We start from the raw sequence: 16297 nt of genomic DNA, 5'->3' as shown, positions 1-16297 counted from the left end.
GCAGTTTAAGTGACTTAAACTTGCAATAACAGATTTGGCCACTTGGAGGCAGCAGGAAACATGACACACAGTCCTCACCTTGAAAGGTGAAATCAACAAACGGTTGCTTTTAATACATCCAGCAGACACGGAGCACCAATATAATTAATTTGCAGTTGTAGCTGGCAAATGTAAGTCCAATATTTACTCTGTTTTAGCTGTTTTTGGTTCCGGCCCCCGAGGGAAATGTCATTTGATGCTTTAGTAGCCACAATAGAATCTACGACGACACCTTCTTTATTTAGTATTTTACACATGAGACTCATCATTCATGTGAGGAAAAAGTCAGTTTTATTGAAACATCATCCATTTTGTTCATTTATGTGTTTAGAAGTTATAATGTAGTTGGAGGAAATATAAATTAAAACAGTGAATTGTGAATTAAACTCATTAAACATGAACATTAAAGATTCATAACTTTAAAAAAAAAAAAGAACATGGCCACAAAAAAAAAATTTAAAAATCACAAAAAAAATCTCAATTTTAGACATTGCTGCTCCTCATACTCCTCTATGGACCCTCTCATTCTGTCTTCCCTCCATATGTTGAGTTATCTTCCTTTTCTACTAATTTTCTGTGCTCCTTTACTTATTTTTATCCCACCTCTCTTCTCCTTTCTGTCCCTTTCAGTGTGTGTATCGTTTTCCTGTAGGCTACTACGATGTAGATATGATAAGCTACCATCTTAATTTGATTTTTTTACATATTCAACTATCTCATTAATAAACTGTAAGGTCATAAGGACCAACATATCTTATTCAAACCACCAGATGATATATTATAGACTTATCCACAGGGCTCATCTCTCTACCCGAAGGCTCTGCCAGATGAAAACCAGAGCAGACTCCTACTGTTTGTTCTTGTTGTACAGACGACACCATCGGCACATTTATTCACATGATCATTTATTCACTTCCTGGAGGTCAAACGTTTTTGAGAAAATGTTTCTACTGTTCTCTCCACCTCGTTGAGGAGACTGATCCCTGTATCACAAGACATATTACTCTTCAATGATACATACAGAGCAGACGTCTCCTGCTTGCTGGGCTAAAAGGAAACCTCCACATTCTTTATCAATAAAAGGCTCTTTTCATACAGAGATTGCCCAACTAGAGCTCTCCTGTGCAAGGTTAAAAGCATTAAAACCTCAAAAGATTATTTGCTGGACAGAGTTGCTGGAAAAAATCAGACACTTCCTTGAAACTGCATGATTTACTGGTAGTAATGTTATTTTATTGTTACATTTCTGGTTTTGTTTACTATATAAAAGTTGCTTGAACATGGATAAATACATGTCAACATTACCTGTTTTATATCCATATACACATATGTACATCTGTGATACTTCATAATATTTTCCTCAAACTTTAACCTCTTACTTTTACCCCACCTTGAAATAAGATTTCATTCGAGCAGCATGAGACAACTTTAAGTAACTTTCACAAGAGTCTTAGTGATGATGGGGTGATATTGGGGAGTGGGGGCAATGTTTTTGCTGACTTAATTTCTTTCAGGTGTTTTTTTTTGTTTGTTTGTTTGGGTTTTTTTGTTTTTAGTTTTTTTCTTTTGTTTTGTGTAGGTGGGGCTGGACTGGGGGCGGCTTTCTGTATATTATTGTCATATACTAGTTTGCACCTATTACATCTCTGCAGATCTGTTTGATTTTGTGTTGCATTTCTTTATTTACACAATAAATTAATCACAAAAATCTCATTAATCATCATAATCAAAAATCTAAATGTTGCTGGATGAAAACTGCCTGCCTTATTTTAGAAAAAGAGCATTTCATTTGTCACTAAGCTCACCATGACATTGGCTCATTCAGACAATTTGCAAACTAATACAAAAACTGTTTATTTTTCAGGAGACATTCAGTAATAACAGTAGCAGTGACTGGCTTTCAAAACTCACACAATAAATGATCAAAAAGTGTCCCACTCAACCTGAAGTCACCCTGTATAAACTTTGCTTGTATCTCAGTCTCCTTATACAAAGACAGTGAGAGGAGGTGAGGGTGTTATGGTAAACCAGATTAGACAGAGTGTAACTGAAGCAATGATATCTCAACATGCACAATAAACAATACACTGATACTGAAAGAGCATGTTAAAAATCATTTATATTTGTGTTTTATTAAAATCCTGAACGTTTTAGCTGTGGTGACGTTGTCTGGCTCTGACAACCAATCACAATGGATCTGCTTTGCATAATACAGCACAGATCAGCGATCACAGTGTCCGTTTTGCTGCGTTTATTCGACAAAAAAAGGCGCTTGAAGGCTTCTAGCACCTTGCTCCATTTTGTGCACACGTCCTCTGTTTAATAAATACAAACCAGCTATGAATCATGTTAATGACACCCTGACTGAGTTGTCTGTCGCTGCTATGAGCTATTTATACATCCTGGACGCCTTAGTAGAGATGCCCGGATGAGCCTCGGTGGTCCGGGGTGCAGGCTTCAAACCTGTAGCTGCTTAGCGGCAGAGTGGTTCAATTCCACCTTTCGGGCGTCTGAACGTAAGAAAAATATTACTTATTATGCACACCTCGGTAATTAAAAGTAAAAGTAATCTCTCACATGAGACACCGAAGATAGTAAAATACCGTTTGTTGTGGTGATATGCCAACCACAGCGTAATGTTCAACACATTACTTAAAAATGACTATTATTTTTGCTATTTTTGTCCGTTTTAGGGGTTTTTTTCACAATTGCTAAAAACTACGTCACTTCCGGTCAAACTTTGTCCTTGCACCTCACAATAAAAAGCCAAACGATTTAAAGGAACAGTGACACATTTTTTTCTTCCTTCATTGTTATTCTGCTTAAACTTTACTCTTACTTACTTTACTTTTACTTTATTTTGTTGTTGTGTTTATATATATATATATGTATATATGTATACACACACCCACACACACACACAAACACACACATATATATAAGGAGTTTGTTTTTTTTTTAAATACAATAATACAATAAGCAATACAAAAAGTACACAAAAAGTACAACAGAACATATATAATCCATAAATACATTTTGAATTTGAATTCTTATTTCTGTGGATCTACATCCGGTTTGCCCGGAAAAAAATACATTGATTGACAGCATACAAGAGCCAATCCGATCATGTTTCAGTGTGGGCGGGCCGGTCAATGCGGAAATTGTGTTGTGTATGAATCGGAGGTTGCATGGTGTCCTTGCCTCCCTGATTTTGGGTTAACGTGGATTTAAAACTCATTCTGTGTTTGGTGGAGGTCACTGTTTTGTTGTCACCGGGTAAGACAGACTTTTGATGGTATTTACAACAGTTTATCATGTGCGTAGAAGTCCTGTTTTCATCAAATAAACCGATGCACAATTGTGTTGTTGGCCTGTTAACGAGTAACGTTATGAAAGTAATTCAGTTGTGTTTGTTAGTTTCAATAAATGAATTTTATTCATGTATTTTATTAAAAGAGAGTAATCCTCCTAATCTCATAATATGTTGCAAATTAATTGAATATGTCACATCAGTGTTAGGGAACTTTAACCTGCTTCAGTTGTCCTCATCAAGTAAGATATGCAAGAGCTGCTGTTAACTAAGGATTGTTTTCATTATCAGTCAATCTATCAAATATATCTTTTGTTCAAGCGGCTATTTAAATATTTAATTTGAGATTTAATGACACATCACACAATCACAGGTTGCCACAGTCCAAAGACAACAACATCAACTTGGTCTCTATGATTGTGTTTGGCATTTTTCACAATTTTCTAACGTTTTGAAGACTAAACATTTAATTTTGATGTTTCCATTTAACATTAATGTTCTCTATGTGGTTGTTTCATTTTTAATTTTGAGTATTGTAAATTGGTTGTTATATGTTTTGTCCTATGTATTCTTTTTAACTGTAAAGTGTTTTAGGACCATGCTGCATTGTGATTCTACACTTTAAATAAAATTGATTGAATTGATTGATATTAAAAAGAAATTGACAGATTATCAGTAATTGAAAATAATCTGAATTTACAGATCTAGAATAGTCTGATGAGGAGTCATATTTGATGTGAGGACGGAATGACTATAAAGCCTGCTTGATAAATGAGTAAAACAGTTTGTTATTAAAGGATAGGTTCACAATTTTCCTATTTTGTCTTAACCTGTCTGCACCTGACTGAGTGCAGGGGGCTGATTTCCTTTTTGAAGTATTAATATTTATTTCTTAACTTGTCCTTATTCTGTCTGTCTTCCAGATTTTGCTTTAAAGACAGTCCATTATGCCTCTTCATAAATACCCCCTCAAAATCTGGGATGCCCTGAAACTGAAGCAGGGCATCTACGCTCGTCTCCCTAAACATTATCTCAAGTCCCTTGAGCAGAAAGAGCCCACAGCCGTCCACTGGAGGCCTCTGGGAGTTCAGTACAGAGCAAACCCAAAGACAGGGCAGAAGGAACGGGTACAGGATGTCCCGATCCCCATCTACTACCCTCCACAGTCCCAGGATGGCCTGTGGGGAGGAGAGGGATGGATATCAGGCTTCAGATACGCCAACGACGACAAAGTGAGTCTCCAGGAAGATGATTTGCTTTCTTTAAAATATTTATTGTTTACATTTTGTTTGAAGGAAGCAGCTGTTTATTCTTGTCTTCATTGTAAGTGTGAATGACAGGCGCTCAGTATTATATTGTGCCTTTTAAGATTGTAGATACCTTAAACTCCAGACATAAAGCCACAGTATCTCTGTCTGTTGTTTTTATTCACCTCTGAATTGTCTCTTTGCTTAGTTGTCAACTCGTCTGAGGAAGACCTGGAAGCCACAATTGTTCAAGAGAGAGCTGTACAGTGAGATCCTCGATCACAAGTTCACCATCACGGTCACAGCTCGCACTCTGGACCTCATCGACGCTGCCTTCGGATTTGACTTTTACATCCTCAAAGTAAGAGAAAATTGTCCGAGTGCTGAAAAAGACACAATTTGGGAACAAAACAACATTTATAACAAGCTCTGTAATTGTCTGACTCATATTAGACACCAAAGGAAGACCTGAACTCAAAGCTGGGGATGGACCTGAAGAGGGCCATGTTACTTCGTCTGGCACGCAAAGACACTGAGCTTTACCCCAACGACTCCGTCAAGAGAGAGAAGGTCTACCACAAATATAAGGTGGGTCACTTGTGTTTTAGTTCACTGAGTGATCTCAAATGTGTTAGTAATTAAGTGATGTCGGTTTATTTCAACCTGGAGCAGAAGGTAACTGCCTGAAGCTCAGCTCATGCAGTTCCTTTCCCCTCACAACAGCTGAGAACAAAGCAGCAGTGCTTCTTTGTTGCAGGCTTTTTATGATGCTTACTAAAGGAAGCATAGAGGGTGAACATGTCTTGTGTTTTTGATGAGAAAGACATTTTATATATATCTTAGAGACAGTAGGCTTGTTTTTAAAAAAATCTATTACATCTCCATTTTCTTCTGCATAGATCCTCAGGAGTTCTTACATGTCACTCTCCTAATTAGATGCAAAAAAGTCTGATTTATTGATTGTCTCTCAGAGATCATAATACCGTGTACAGTGTCAGATCTGTTTGTTTTGTGACGTCAGTTTATTTCAACCTGATGTATTTCCCATAAATGTGGCCATTGTGGTTTTATGTGTCATGCTAATTTTGCTCTCACAAGCTCTGTTATCAAGATTTGGGGAAATGCACAAAAAGACGTATTATATCGCACAAAACAACAAGTTGCAGGGCAAGCTGCTGAGCCTCTTACAGCTTTCCAAATAAACACGATTTTTACATGAATCTCTTCAAATGTGTCTGAGTCTGAACGAAAGTAAACACAGAAACTAGCCGCCTGTAGCAGCCATTATGGCTTACTGTATAGAGATCTGTATCCAGGGAAACTTGTACGTCGGTTTGTTAATGCCTGAGGCTGTGGATAACTCAGTGTCGTAGATAAATAATATGGATCATGCCCACAAGTTTCCAAATTACATAGATAAAATGACATGATAGGCGATGCGCAGTTTTCATGGACTATACAGCTGGACAATAGAGACTCACATACTGTAATTTCTCACACAGCTTGTTGTGTATAATCACATTTTTCCATTTGTGGTAGTCACACAGCTGATTACTCTCATCTGTGGACATTTTTAGATTTTCTGAGTATGGAAGCAACATGTCTCACTTTTCCTCCTCACTCAGCAGAAGAGGATAGCACTGTTGCCTTTCTGCCTCCATTCTTCATTTCCTTCACTTCCTCCATTTGTTTTATTTTCTTTCTGTGTACTCCAGCTCAAATAAATACAGTTGGCCATCTAAGTGAAATGACTCATGATCATTGTCATAATAGTCAGTAGGATAATCTGTCATTCCACTTAGTGTTTTTTATACATGTAAACAAACCAGCATGTGCAGATGAATACACAGGGTGGTTAGGTTAGTCGGCAAGTTGCCCCGGATATAGATCTCTATGCAGTGAGCCATAATGGCTGCTACAGGCAGTTAGTTTCTGTCTACTTTAGTTCAGACTCAGAAACAAACCTTTGAAATGATTCATGTAAAGGTCATGTTTATTTAGAAAGCTGTGGGAGGCTCAGCAGCCTGCCCCAGTTTCGGTCAATTTGTGCAATATTTTTGTGAATCCCCCAAATCTCTTTAAGGGAGCTGGAGAGAGCAAAGTAAGCATGACACATGGAACCATGGCCACATTTATGGGAAATACATCAGGTTGAAATAAACCAGAATTTCCCTTTAAGACTAATATATCATGTATCAAATAACTTAAAACAACAGTCAGGTGCAACATGAACACTGAAAGAGGTTTTCCTCGCTGTAATCATTCCTCTTGTTCACACTGGCCATTAAAAGATCTTCTTCAAAGTGCTTATAATGTAAGTTATGGGGGCTAAAATCCACAGTGTGTCCACACAGTCATTTTGTGCAAAAATGTATTTGAAAGTTGATCTTAAGCTTAAATGAGTATTCAGCAGTCTGAGTTAGTGAAGTCAAGTGGATATCTGCCACATTTACATTTATTTTAGCATCAAATTCCCTCTTTGTGTTTCCCTGTTGAGCTGTGGTGGAAGTATAGTAACAAAAAGAGGAACTTTGGCACTAAAAAGACTGTGACGTTGAAAGATCTACTTGATATGACAAATTTGGACAGGTGAAGCTTCGTATTCGTTTCAAATAAACTTAAATACATTTTTTCACAGAAGGAGGCTTGTGGATTTTGGCCCTAAGTGCATTATGAAGGGATCTTCTAATGGCCAGTGTGAACAGGCGGATTGATTATGGCAAGAAAAGCCTATTTTAATGTTTATTTGGACACCTGTCCTTAAAAAAAAAAAAAAACAGTGTAATGGTGTGTTTCTTTTTCTTGTTTCCTTCTGGCTGAGCAGCAGTTTGAGGTCCCAGAGGACGAGGCAGAGTGGATGGGACTGAGTCTGGAGGAAGCTGTGGAGAAACAGAGGCAGCTGGAGCACAAGGTAACTGCCTGAAGCTCAGCTCATGCAGTTCCTTTTCCCTCTGAACAGCTGAGAACAAAGCAGCAGTGCTGATGCTTCTTTGTTGCAGGCTTTTTATGATGCTTACTAAAGGAAGCATAGAGGGTGAACATGTCTTGTGTTTTTGATGAAAAAGACATTTTATATATATCTTAGAGACAGTAGGCTTGTTTTTAAAAAAATCTATCACATCTCCATTTTCTTCTGCATAGATCCTCAGGAGTTCTTACATGTCACTCTCCTAATTAGATGCGGAAAAGTCTGATTTATTGATTGTCTCTCAGAGATCATAATACCGTGTACAGTGTCAGATCTGTTTGTTTTGTGTGTTCTCATCATGTTTTGTTTGGATCTTTGTCTGGCAGGAGTCTGAGCCTTTGTTCAAGGCCTGTGTGGAAAATCTAGTGGAGGAGCTACACATCCAAAAACTCTCAGAGCCTCATCTCGTCGAGAATAAGTGATGACCAGAGATGTTTGAGCGGGACAAAGGCCGAGAAGTTTCAGACTGGAAACTTAAGTAGGTTGAACTGTTGAGATTCTCCAGATGGTGGTGGGAATATGAGTCACCAAGTTTCTGTCTGAAAAATTTTAACACCCTGGAGAACTTCCTGCAGTTTCAACTTGTATTTCCATCAAGGAACAACACACAAGGTGGAAGTGACACAAATGAATGCGGTCACCTTGGACAATGCTTATTTATTTCAGTTTTGTTTCATTTCCCCTTTCATTTAAGACCTTTTCTGATGCCTTTTTTGGAACTAGGGCAAAGTCACCATCAGTGTAAATATTCCCCAGACAGCTGTGATATAAGGCCCTTGTATAGGATATCTAAAAATAAATAAATAAAAGATTCCCATTTTCTTAAAACCTTGTTTCTGTTAATCTGTTCTCCAATAACTTTGTAATATAGTCCACTAATAATGGATTTTGCTCATTCACTGAAGATTAATACAAGTCTTCTGTTTGTCCGTTAAATATGAAGCTAGAACTAGCAACTAATTAGCTTAGCATAAAGACTTGCCTGGCTTTGTCCAAATGACCAAAGATAAAAAAAAATCCACCCACCAGCACCTCTAAAGCTCACTAATTCACACCTCAAATCTTGTTCATTTAATTCTGATAAAAACCAAAGTGTACAAACAACAGTTTGCTGTTTTGTTTTGTGCTGGACAGTTTTTTGGTTCGGTGCGGTGACTTTCTGCAGTTTTTTGTGTTTAGCACAAAAACTAGAAACAGGTGGTAACAGCAAGAATGACTCTAACCAAAGAAAAAACAATCTGCCTAGCAGCATGTTTAAAGCTCACAAATTAACATATAATATTTTGATTGTTTAATCTGTACAAAAACAAATGGAAAATTATGGTTTTACAGGGAGATAATGTGCCAGACTATTTTTTGGCCTGGGCACAGTGACTTCCTGGAGTCTGTATCCAGTCTTACTGCTGCGCTAAGCTAACTTCCCGTTGGCTCTAGCTTCATATTTTACAGACAAAAACGACTGTTTCATCTAACTAACGGTCAAATAAGTGTATTTTCCAAAATGACAAACTATAACTTAAAGCCTCTAAAGCGGCGGTTCCCAGACCTCTTGACCCCTTAAAACGGATCAACGTCGACGGTTGTAAATTAATCTTTGGTTACCAGGGAAACCAAAAGAACAATTTCCCCTTGTTTAATGTGAATATTTTTAGCAATCTGTGGTACAACATTAAACAATTCACAAGAAAAAGGAGCGATTATCTAGAAATTATTTAATGTTTAATTTTGTGCAGTTGTTTTTTTCTTTCTGATCCTGTTAATTACATTGGGTCTCCTTGAGAACAACTGCCCTAAATACAAGCTGAGTGTGAAACCAGAACATGTTAGTCTTTATTTGCCCATCAGATGGAGCTATTGCCATTAAAGAGAATTAGACATGATGACTTTAAATAACTTGTTCTTATCAGTGGTATTTAGATCCTTTATTTAAGTAAAAGTACCAATACTCTAATGTAGAAATACTCCATTACAAATAAAAGTCCTGCATGAAATACCCTACTTAAGTAAAAGTACATAAATATTAGTGGCAAAATGTACTTAAAGTATTATTATTAAATATTTAAAGTACTTATTACATCCCTCTGACTGATATATTGTTATATATGACATGATTAGATTATTAATACTGAAGCATCAGTATGTAAGCAGCATGTTACTGTTGTAGCTGCTGGAGGTGGAGCTAGTTTGAACTACTTTATATACAATTAGCTAGTTTACTCCAGTGGTTCCCAACCTAGGTGTTGGGCCCCTCCAAAGGGTCACCAGATAAATCTGAGGGGTTGTGAGATGATTAATGGGAGAAGAAAGAAGAAAAAACAAAGTTCTGATACATAAATCTGTTTTCAGTTTTTGGACTTTTTCTCTAATCTTTGATTGTTGGTGAGACATTGGATCATTTGAACATTTGTTTAAATGAAACCATGTGAGAAGTTTAGAGGGAAAAATCACTATTTGGCATTAAAATTAAATACTCAAGTAAAGTAAAAGTACCTCAGAGTTGTACTTAAGTACAGTAAATGAGTAAATATACTTTGTTACTTTCCACTACTGGTTTTTATTTACATCAAGTTACAACTGAAGCCCAACCATGAGACCATAAATCCATCTCCAAACAGTGGTTAAGTGAGTTACATCTCCGCTAACTACCTTATTTTACAATATTGACACCAAGATTTGTAAGAGACAGATGTAACAAACATCACGCTTAAAACCATTACAACACCCCTCATGTGTCCTTATATGGGGTTTGAGATTACCAATGGAAAATAAGACAAGTTGTATGAAAACACACACAAAGAGCCGTTCCTCCCCTGGTTTCGCTTTCAACACTAATCTGTGCTACTTTCATAGCTGTTGTGTTGCTTTGCGGTCGTAGCATCCTATTATGGTAAGATGGGGAGTCCCTACTCATGTGGGGACTCCCGTGGGTGTTGTAAGCAGGCAACAGGAGAAAAACATATACCTGGCACCTGTAAACAGAAAAGATTCAACCTTATATAGAAACAAGCAGTGTGGAATTACCCTCATACGTCGCACGATTACCAAATGGTTAAATATTCATAACCACACTTTTGAAACTAGCAAAGTGCTAAATTTGGTTATTTTTCTCTGTTGGCCTCAGGGGAACATCTGGCTGGTTGATCTTAGCTTAATGAAGCTGAAAATTTAAAAATGTTTGACCTCATTTTTTTTCCACTTTGTATTTAATCAGATTAGTTACCAGCCATAACCATGTGTGACCTTTTTGAACTGCTCTCTCCTTTTACTGTAAGATCATTTATCCCCCCACATCTCTGTTTGTCTTGTGCAAATATTTATTATAGTCAATGCTTTTCAGTCCTGATAAATCCCCCTTCAGTCCACCTTTGGACAAATTGATTATTTTTCATAGACTATTGTTTACAGTCAAGTGTAGAAAAAGTTGCCCTGGTTTCCTAGAAGTTACTAGTACCTGTAAAAAAGAAAAAGAAAGAAAATTTTGCTAAGAACTTGCCACTTTTCAAGCCTCCTGCACAATTTGTCTAAAAAAATGTAGTATTTAAATTTTAAATCTTTATCTGCAGACACTTTGTTAACTGTCGTTATGTTTGCCTGCTGCATACAGTTGTGTTCAAAATAATAGCAGTCCCACTGTTAGAGTTTCAACTTCTACACTGAAAGTAAGTTTCTAGAACGTTTAGTAAAGGTATAGAAAACCAACAGACCCAACAGGCATGACGTGCATGCTGCTGATTCTGTGAAACTGAATCGTTTACTGAAAGGGGCGTGTTCAAAAAAAAAAGCAGTGCTGAGTTCAATTAGTGAGGTCATTGATAATGTGAAAAAAATAGGTGTTTAACAGGTGGCCCTTATTTAAGGATCAAGGCAACTGATACTGCATATGCTGGCTGTGCATTTGTCTTGAAAAACAGAGTAATATGGGTCGTTCAAGACACTGCTCAGAAGAAGAGCGTTCTTTGATTAAGAAATTAATAAAAGAGGGGAAAACCTATAATGAAGTGCAGAAAATGATAGGCTGTTCAGCTAAAATGATATCAAACGCTTTAAAATGGCAGCTAAAACCAGAAAGGCGAGGAAGAAAAAGAAAAACAACTATTCGAATGGATCGGAGAATAACCAAAATGGCAAAGGCTCAGCCAATGATCAGCTCCAGGAGGATCAAAGAAGATCTAAGATTGCCTGTGAGTACTGTAACAATCAGACGACGTCTATGTGAAGCCAAGCTACCAGCAAGAAGCCCCCGCAGAGTCCCATTGTTAAAAAAAATACATGTGCTGAAGCGGTTACAATTTGCCAAAGAACACACTGACTGGCCTAAAAAGAAATGGCGTAATATTTTGTGGACTGATGAGAGTAAGATTGTTCTTTTTGGGTCTAAGGGCCACAGACAGTTTGTCAGACGTCCTGCAAACATTGAATTCAAGCCACAGTACACAGTGAAGACGGTGAAGCATGGTGGTGCAAGCATCATGATATGGGGATGTTTCTCGTACTATGGTGTTGGTCCTATTTATCGCATACCAGGGATCATGGATCAGTTTGTGTACATCAGAATACTGGAAGAAGTCATGTTGCCATATGCTGAAGAGGAAATTGAAATGGATGTTTCAAAAAGACAACGACCCCAAACACACCAGCAAGCGAGCAAAATCATGGTTCCAGACAAACAGAATTCAAGTAATGGAGTGGCCAGCACAATCCCCGGACCTTAATCCCATAGAAAATTTATGGGCTGACATAAAAAATGCTGTTCATGAGGCAAAACCAAGAAATGCAGAGGAATTGTGGGACGTAGTACAATTGTCCTGGGCTGCAATACCTGTTGACCGGTGCCAGAAGTTGGTCGACTCCATGTACCACAGATGTGAAGCAGTTATCAGAAACCGTGGTTATGCAACTAAATATTAGTTTATGATTCTCAGGAAAGTTGAATCTTCAAGCATTTCTTAGTTTATACAGTACATTTTTGAGTTTGTAAAGAAAGATGTCAACACTGCTATTTTTTTGAACATTATATTTCTTGACTTTCTGTAAAATATTATCAAATTCAATTACTTTTTCCAATTTTCTCTAATTTTCATTAAAATACAATTTATTTGAAGCATTTTGAGGTTTACTCACCTTTTTAAACACACTACTATTATTATGAACATAACTGTATATGAGAGATCAATTGTATTTTAGAGGATGTTTAAAAAGCAGAAACAACCAGTAATTGCTGTAATACAAGTCTGCATTTAACAGCAGAGGACTGTAGGGTTTGGTGATATGACTGTATGTACTGTGAGACAACATATGGTTTGTAATATGTGTTTTTATGTTTACTTTTGGGCATTTTTGTCCTTAGTTGAACAGTGACTTTGGATCACATCATTAACTGGACCACCAGGACGTCCTGGATTTTTGTATGTTTTTTGCATAAACACAATGAAGCACTTTGACTTGTCAGGAATTTATTTATTTGATTGATCAGCCAAAAAAAGCAGAATTCTTGTTAAGTTATTTTATCTATAAACAATGCGTCAACTGATTTCCCAGTCATTTCCGATATGTATTGATATTACACACACTAATATTAGCTACTCCTACAGGACTGCACAGTGCCAGCCTAACATTTACTAAAATATGTGTGATTTATCAGTAAGTTCTTGTGAAATAGCTGTGATTGCCTGACATAGTGGGTGTTACTCAAGTGAAAGCTCCTGTTCGATGGCAAGTCATTGCAACTTTTTGTATGCAATGCGAGTCATTGAAACTTTTTGTAAGCAACGCAACTGAAAGTCATTCTTTCCCTTTCTGAAGACACAGAGTTGAGGTTAAAAACTATACAAACCTCCTGACGAACCCACCTTCTCTCATCATTTCTATATTTAATCATTTCTTACCACAAAGGGCTCATCCAGTCAGCTCAGTATTCCCCTGAGTCTCCACAAACCGACAGACGAATTATCGTCAATCAGCAGGTACACGCCTACAGCCTGCAGTTCACACCTCATTATGTAGAGAAAAAACATTACACAGACCAATATATTAATGCTTCATAAGATTACTATCAGAAAATAATTAACAATTAATCTGTCAGTAGAGTGATTGGTGCAACAAAGTTCAAGTATAATTTCATAAACCTGCTGGATATGATCACATTCATGGTCATAGAGTTGCTGCAGTTTTTTTACCAGCATTCACTTGGATGCAGCCTGGACAGAGTCAAGTATTAAAGTGACTTGTTCTCGGACAAACTGTCCTTTTTCTGCCCTTTTTCTGCACAGAATCTTCACATGAACAGTCACATGGAAATAATCCTTTAAATAACGAAGACGTGGCTCAAGTTGTCTTTGACCACAGTTATTGATCTCATGGAAAACTCACTTGATTTCCATGGAGCTGGAATTACATGATCATAAACTCATAAGTATAGTTATATAACAACTATAACTAAAAAGTTAGGCATTTTAGGAGATGTGCTCATTCTTCTTCATGCTGAGAGTTGAGAACACTGATACCACACTGAGCTATGAGACTGGTATCGACCTTGTCATCTAACTCTGAGCAAGAAAGCTTATTTCCCAATATATCAAACTATCCCTAGATATGTATGTGGACACCACTGTCCTTCAGAGGAAAGGCTAATTTTATATACAGATAAACCTGAAAGAAAATCCTGAAGTGTGCAATACTTCCTGTTGCCGTTGACAAAGGCCAGCTGCAGCTGAATCACTGAAAATAAACCCAGAGAGGATGACCCCATGTTAAAGCTTATAGTGTGGACATGTCCAGACGTGTCCTCGCAGCAGGATATCGTGGTATCATTTCACAGGAAATGATGTGTTTATCTCTTGTATGTGCAGATCAAAGCCCTTGGAAACCAGCCCGGTGTGGAGTTTCCCGGTGGCTGTGAGCCATATGTGTTTAAGTGCAAGTCAACGGTGACGGGCACGTCCAGAAAAGGTAACACCTGCTCCATCCTGAAACACTACCACCATTCATGAAGTAACCAGGCGCACAGATGGACGACGGAGAATGTTAAATGCTGAAAAGACTTGTGTGTCATCATATTGTTCGATAGCTCTGTTACCATTGTTTGTTTACTGCTCGGTAAAAACAGGTTTGTTGGTGTGATTATAGATAAAAATGCAGTGATGATGACAAGAACCAAAACATTTAATCACTTAACAGCAGCAGTGGAAATTAACTAAGTCTATTAACTCAAATACTGTACTTAAGTACAATTTTGAGGTACATTTCAGGGCGAAATATTGTACTTTCTACTCCACTACATTTATTTGACAGCTTTAGTTACTTTTCAGATGAAGATCTGACAGAATGCATAGTATAACAAGCTTTTAAAATACAACAGATTGTTAAAGATGAAACCAGTGGTTTCCAACCTTTTTGGCTTTTGACGTCTTGCAGTGTTTAGTCAGGGTCACATTTCAGATGTCTATGAGTTGTTAACAGCTCCATGTGAGACTTTTTTCTTTCTAAACGTCTCACATGGTTTCATTTAAGCAACTGTTCAAATTATCCAATATTTCACCAAAAATCAAAGATAAGGGAAAAAAATTACAAAAACTTAAAGCAGAACTTTGTTTTTTCTTCTTTCCTCTACTATTAATCATCTCACGACCACTCATATTTATATGGTGACCCTTTAGAGGGGCCCGACCTTTGGTTGGGAAATACTGGACTAATCCAATAATATATCAGTCAGAGTGAAACAAGTACTTTTAAGTAGGATTTTTTATGCAGGACTTTTACTTGTAATGGAGTATTTTTACATTAGTGTATTGGTACTTTTACTTAAGTAAAGGATCTGATCCACCAGAGAAATAATCAGCAACTATTTTGATAATATAGGTCATTTAGTAAGCAGAAATGTCATTCACTGGATACAGCTTCTCACATGTGAGGATTTGCTAGTTTTTGTCTGTTTTATATCATTTTAAAGTGTATATATTTGGAATTTGGACTGTTGGTCAGACAAAACAAGCACTTTGAAGATGTCCTTTTAGGGTCTTGGAACTTGTGACGGACATTTTTCTCTACTTCCTGAAATTTCATAGACTTACTTCATGGATTGACTAAGAAATAATAGTTTAATCAAAAGTCATTAAAACAACTTTATTTGAAAGTTGGTGAGAATAAATACACCATGAAGAGAAATGGGGCGTTGAGCGTTGGTGTTAATTTTCCCATATGTCTCAATATGTAAAATTTCCTAAAGGGGTATTACAAGTTTCCCAATACACATTACAAAACAGTGTCTGACTCAGCAGAGGCCACACAAACTGAACTATTATGAAGAGGAAAGAAGAAATGGAGAATTTTTCTCAGCCAGGATTACTGTAAGAAATGATGGCCAAGTTTTTGAGAGGAAAAAAGGCATTGTTGCTCATGCAAGGTCAAGACACTGTGACTAAGCGAACTACAAGGTGTCCAATAACCACAAACAAGGAAGGAGCCTGGAGCGTTTCTCTCCAATTTGTTGGGCAAACAAGTCATTCAAGATTCTCTTGTGAGTTTTCAGATGTGAAAAGTACTAAACCATCTACATGCCAAGTTTCATTGTTTTTATAAGTGATAGTGCAGGTTAGGAATGTGTGTAGGCGGGTCACATTAAAAAGCGTCCCTTTAGTCACTCTGCAATCTTGCTTCTTTTGACGTCCAACAGGTCATAACAAAAGCAGAAGTCAGTACCAGGTAAAATAATAACGTGACAAAAATAACTTGGAC

General features: G+C 37.2%; 1 protein-coding gene and 1 non-coding gene across 3 annotated transcripts; both read left to right on the top strand.

Moving 5' to 3' along the window:
* Positions 1 to 40: 40 nt before the first annotated feature.
* On the top strand, positions 41 to 8392 carry mrpl28 (mitochondrial ribosomal protein L28). 2 transcript variants are annotated; one of them, XM_044355043.1, is made up of 6 exons: positions 41 to 170; positions 4273 to 4581; positions 4805 to 4957; positions 5050 to 5184; positions 7421 to 7507; positions 7891 to 8392. In XM_044355043.1, the coding sequence occupies exons 2-6, from the start codon at positions 4297 to 4299 to the stop codon at positions 7984 to 7986; spliced, it is 756 nt and encodes a 251-aa protein (XP_044210978.1). In that variant the 5' UTR covers positions 41 to 170; positions 4273 to 4296; the 3' UTR covers positions 7987 to 8392. The 2 variants fall into 2 exon arrangements, with proteins under 2 accessions (XP_044210978.1, XP_044210977.1); XM_044355042.1 differs by lacking the exon at positions 41 to 170 and adding an exon at positions 3175 to 3315.
* Positions 2462 to 2548, top strand: trnastop-uca. Its single transcript has one exon. It is a non-coding gene; the product is annotated as a tRNA-Sec (tRNA).
* Positions 8393 to 16297: the final 7905 nt, after the last annotated feature.

Source organism: Thunnus albacares, chromosome 6 (assembly GCF_914725855.1).
Source record: "Thunnus albacares chromosome 6, fThuAlb1.1, whole genome shotgun sequence".
Taxonomy (NCBI): Eukaryota; Metazoa; Chordata; class Actinopteri; order Scombriformes; family Scombridae; genus Thunnus; species Thunnus albacares.
The sequence above is the reverse complement of the archived record's forward strand: the minus strand, read 5'-3'. Positions and strand labels throughout refer to the sequence as shown.

Excerpts from the sequence above, each read along its gene's own strand:
- mrpl28 (XM_044355043.1), top strand. The coding sequence starts at position 4,297 with ATGCCTCTTCATAAATACCCCCTCAAAATCTGGGATGCCCTGAAACTG. Across the intron at positions 4,958-5,049 it reads TTGACTTTTACATCCTCAAA|ACACCAAAGGAAGACCTGAA; the intron begins GTAAGAGAAAAT and ends GACTCATATTAG. Across the intron at positions 5,185-7,420 it reads AGGTCTACCACAAATATAAG|CAGTTTGAGGTCCCAGAGGA; the intron begins GTGGGTCACTTG and ends CTGGCTGAGCAG.